The following is a 4576-nucleotide window of genomic DNA, read 5'->3' on the forward strand; positions in this document are numbered from 1 at the left end:
ACATTCTCTGTTCATTATTCCTCATCTAATCCTCTACTACCTATAAACCTCAACTTGTTTCGATCTAATGAATTTGTTCATCTGGATTATCAGTCTTTTGTTGTTCGGATTTTGATTTCTACAACTCTGAGTATTGGAGTTTTTGAATTGATTTTTTTTTGGGTTTTTTGAAAGCGATATAGTGTTGTGGTTAGTAATGACGAAGGAGGTTGGGCGTTTGAGTAAAATTATCAAACAGAAGAGATGCAAGAAAACGAATCGCCATCGTGGACCACCAGTGACAATGGTGCTTCAGAAACTGTTCGATTCTTGCAGAGAGGTCTTTAAAGGCCCTGGCACGGTTCCTCCGCCTCAAGATGTTCAGAAGTTGCGGAAAATTCTCGGTGAGTCTTGTAATTTTATTGTTATTTAGTTTCAGATCTGATTCCTTTTCACATTAGATCTTGCACTGTACCTGTTTCTTGATAATTTCCTAAAAACTCAAACGGGTAATTTAGTCAGTCACTGTGCATTTCTGATCACTCAATCTTTCTTCCTTGTTTCGTACCCAACCTTTTCTAATGGATTAGATCTGTAATCGATCTGTAAGATTTGAAGTCTGTGTGATTGTCCATTAGAGCAATTGGACTCTGGAATCGAGTTAGGTGGGTGTTCTTGTACCACAATTGACTAGTGAGTGGTGATCGATCACTTCCAGGTGGAAAATCACTTCTAGTGGGTGGTTTAGGGTATGTTTGGTTTCTTATCCTAATTCTAGAATCTGGATCACCTGTGAGTATTTGTAGCTACAAATATAGTTCTTTTATTGCTTTCATAAATAATCTTCGATGCACTCTTAATGAGTATAAATGGGGGACAGTTGTCAGCACTGAATTGTAAGTGTAAGTGCAGGCTGTGCAGCTATATGTAAAATAGGATTGATGAATGTGGGTTCCCATTGACATTTTAGAATTAATGAATGTGGGGTTCCACCCTAAAGTAAAGTTACCATCTTTGTCTTGGTCTGTGTGCTTGTACTATTGTCTTCCTTTTTAATGACACCTGCAAATGCATTGATAGGACAAGGATATTTCACTTTCGAAAGAGGTATTTTTTTTTTGTGTTGGGGGTGGAGGGGCGGTTGGGTTTGGAATTCATGAAATAATAGCTTGCTACATCAACAAATGTGGAAAAGGTTTTTATAAAAAAAAAATGGAAAGGTCTATGAGAATTAAGAGCCTTCACCATCTCACCATTTAAAGGTCCTACAATGATGTGGGTTAGGGACCGGAAGTTAGATTTTTAATTGTTTCATGAATAGTAATCAAAATCTTTTGTTTTATTGGGATTTGGATAGCATAATGGTGGGATTTTTAAGTGCTATGTCAATAGATAAAGCATTTAATATTATTCCTTGAGTTTTTGTAAATTCACTACTGTGTAAGGTTGGGGTAGGATTTTGAAGTACCATGTCAGCACTTTTCCACCTCAATTTTCCCACATCACTTAAGTCTCCGACAAACAAATGGAGCCTGAATAGGGTAGTGAATACAAATAGAAAAATCCCTTAAAAGTGAAATTTGACAAGTTAAATAGGCATGGGGGTCTTCTATAATCAGGTGCTCATCAAGCCTATGGGTTAATGTTGTTGTACTGCAAATCATCTCTTTTTATATTAAAGTGTGGAATTTTATTTGTACTTTAATTTCTCATATTGCAGACAGTATGAAGCCAGAAGATGTTGGGCTAAGTAAGGATCTCCTTTTCTTTAAGCCTAGAAGTGTTCTAGAGGAGACTCCGAGGGTCACATGTACAACTATATACAAATGCAAAAATTTCTCGGTAAGAACAGGAAATTCTTGCCCATATTCATACCCATCATATGATCCACATCTCATGACTTCAATAAAACTGGAATTTGGTTAGTAATCTGGTTATTTTCTTTAATCACTTCGATTCAAAATCAAAACCAATTCAAAGTGATTTTTCTTATTTCTCCTCTTTTTTTGTTGTTGGCAGCTTTGTATTTTCTTTCTTCCACCAACTGCAGTTATCCCACTCCATAACCACCCAGGAATGACAGTATTCAGCAAGCTTCTCTTAGGATCAATGCACATCAAAGCATATGATTGGGTTGATCCTGTGAAGCACTCTGAGAGTTCCATGCCTTCTTTGATTGGTTAGTAGTCATCTGGACTCTCTCTCTCCTCTATTAATTTGTTGTTTTCTTTCTCTTTGCCAACAGAGATTTTAAAATCAGTAAAACAAAATCCATGAGTGAATTTTCTCTGGCTGACCCAAATTAGGGATATATATTTCAGTGAGACTCGCAAGATTGAAGGCCAATAGTGTGTTCACAGCCCCATGCAACACATCAGTGCTCTATCCCACGTCTGGAGGAAACATTCATGCCTTCACTGCAGTTACACCCTGTGCAGTACTTGATGTGCTTGGACCTCCTTATTCAGAAGAAGATGATCGAGACTGTACATATTACAGGGATCTTCCCTGCTCTAGTTGGTCATTAGGTGAGCAGAGCTATCATGAGTTCAATTCCACTGCATATACTTTACATTGCATGCTTCCTCTTAATGGCTAGCTTTTAAGGATGAGTTTGTTAGGTACTTGACTGATACGTCAAAATTCCAGAGCTGATGGAATGCGTTAAATCAAGCCCTTTAATTTATCCCATATTAGGCTGGCTCAATCTAGCACCCATATCCTGTGCATCTTCTCCCCTCCACTTGATATGATGATTATTGTTGAGAGTTCTACATCGGCTAGGAGTTCCTCTACCTATCGTTCAAATTTTTGGGATGAAAATTTTACAATTGTAATCCTATAATCTTATAAAATTTCACCAGGACTATCCTTGATGCCGCTTCAACTTATCCAAAAAGAGAGCTAAGTGCATGAACATAATAATGCTCACGCTTTTTTGCATGTTGCATGCATGTTCTTTGAATTTATTTATCTCTTCTTCGTTTTAAGTTAAGTTTGTTTAGTTAATTTAATAATTATTTGCACATTAAAATATACAGCATACGTCAACTGCTGTTGGGAACTATGTTTGCCTCAACGGGGTGTTATCGTACGCCATGTCTCTTATTGTACCCCTCTTGTCATTTTTGTTAAAAGAATCTTAAACCTCATGTTCCATGGTTCGGATCTAGATCTTCTATGGCGCAGGCTGCCTGTATTGCCGTGCTGCGTAGACATAGGACGGCGTATATTGATTGCTTTATTTCTGTTTGAGTGCCTTGTCTAGGTGAGGGGAAGGTGGTCATTGCATGCGGCCCTGTGTCTGCACAGCACAGGCAGGACAGGGCAACGTGCCATAGAAGATCAAGATCTGTGTTGTGTTCCGTGTGGTACGATACTTATGAGGGAGAATGGGTACTTTTTTTTTTTTTTTGTCTTTTTTGGATAAAGTAATGGGTACCTGTTTAACTTGAACAAATATGAGATAAGATAGTTATCTAACTAAAAGTGTTCAAAGTCATGAATCTAACACTAATGAACGATGCTTTATATATATATATAATTAATGCTATTAAATTTCCATTGGTTAGGCATATGCTCCTTCAACTCTAATTTTTTTTTTGTTGTTTTTGTTGGCTTGGGGTTACAGATGGCAGTGCAAGGGAACCAAAAGAGGGAGATGACTGTTATGGATGGTTGGAAGAGATTGAGATGCCCAAGGACCTAAAGATGGAAGGGGTTGAATATTTGGGCCCACAGATCATTGATACTGTTTACTAGTAGTGTTCTCATCTGTTTTCTAGTGTCCACCAACAATTCCACTTTTTCTGTTTTTTTTCTTCTTTTGGGCGATCTATAGTGGTGAGAAAGAGACCCCAACTAGAGCATTTTGTTTCTTCATTCCCTTGTATCGGCTTGGAGGTCCCTTTTATTTGTAATCTTCTTTCCTTCATATGATACCTTATCTGTACAGTTTCTTCCACTTTTAGCTTTGTCCCCTAGTGACAATTAGTTTTTCTTTACCCAAAAAAAAAAAAAAAAGACAATTAGTTTTTCTTTTTAGATAAAGTCAGTTGTCTCATGAGTTGTTTGTGTGTTATTGGCCTCTTTCACTGCCTCTTTCCCCCATCTCTCTCTCTCTTTAAGAACTTGAATATCGTCCAATAGTTGGGCATTTGGAGTGGGCCTCGGTTTTTTTTGTAAGAGAAATTTTATTAAAGATATGAAAATGTGAGAAACTCACGGCTGAGAAGAACAAATATCTCTTAACCGTGGATCGGAAATAGGTCACACTATCGTACATGTCACCGATAGGGTTTTAGGTTGATTGGTCCATAAAATCGTCATAACAGTTTAAATAATATGGATCAAAACTAAGATGATTAACCTCGAAAAATAGGGGCTAACCTTACCTATCCTTTACGGGTTCATTAGAATTTTCTCTGTCTGCTACGAGTGGTCTTTTAGTTGTTATTGAAATGAACTCCAAGATAGTGGTTCAGTTTGGTCTCAAAGTTAAAGATAAACTCCTGGCTTTTGTTGGGTTTCGCACTTGAGCTTGAATGACTTAAGCACTAAGCACGCTTGAACCTCAAGCCTAAAAAACCCATAGGAA

General features: G+C 37.5%; 1 protein-coding gene across 2 annotated transcripts; it reads left to right on the forward strand.

Annotated features, from left to right (window-relative positions):
• Nucleotides 1-204: 204 nt before the first annotated feature.
• LOC122650015 (plant cysteine oxidase 2-like) lies at nt 205-3760 on the forward strand. Of its 2 annotated transcripts, none has more exons than XM_043843310.1 (5): nt 205-383; nt 1700-1821; nt 1999-2158; nt 2301-2507; nt 3611-3760. In XM_043843310.1, the coding sequence occupies exons 1-5, from the start codon at nt 284-286 to the stop codon at nt 3739-3741; spliced, it is 720 nt and encodes a 239-aa protein (XP_043699245.1). In that variant the 5' UTR covers nt 205-283; the 3' UTR covers nt 3742-3760. The 2 variants fall into 2 exon arrangements, with proteins under 2 accessions (XP_043699245.1, XP_043699246.1); XM_043843311.1 differs by having other exon boundaries at nt 2301-2502; nt 3609-3760.
• Nucleotides 3761-4576: the final 816 nt, after the last annotated feature.

Source organism: Telopea speciosissima, chromosome 2 (genome assembly GCF_018873765.1).
Source record: "Telopea speciosissima isolate NSW1024214 ecotype Mountain lineage chromosome 2, Tspe_v1, whole genome shotgun sequence".
NCBI lineage: Eukaryota > Viridiplantae > Streptophyta > Magnoliopsida > Proteales > Proteaceae > Telopea > Telopea speciosissima.

Excerpts from the sequence above, each read along its gene's own strand:
- LOC122650015 (XM_043843310.1), top strand. The coding sequence starts at position 284 with ATGGTGCTTCAGAAACTGTTCGATTCTTGCAGAGAGGTCTTTAAAGGC. Across the intron at positions 384-1,699 it reads GAAGTTGCGGAAAATTCTCG|ACAGTATGAAGCCAGAAGAT; the intron begins GTGAGTCTTGTA and ends CTCATATTGCAG. Across the intron at positions 2,159-2,300 it reads TTCCATGCCTTCTTTGATTG|TGAGACTCGCAAGATTGAAG; the intron begins GTTAGTAGTCAT and ends TATATATTTCAG.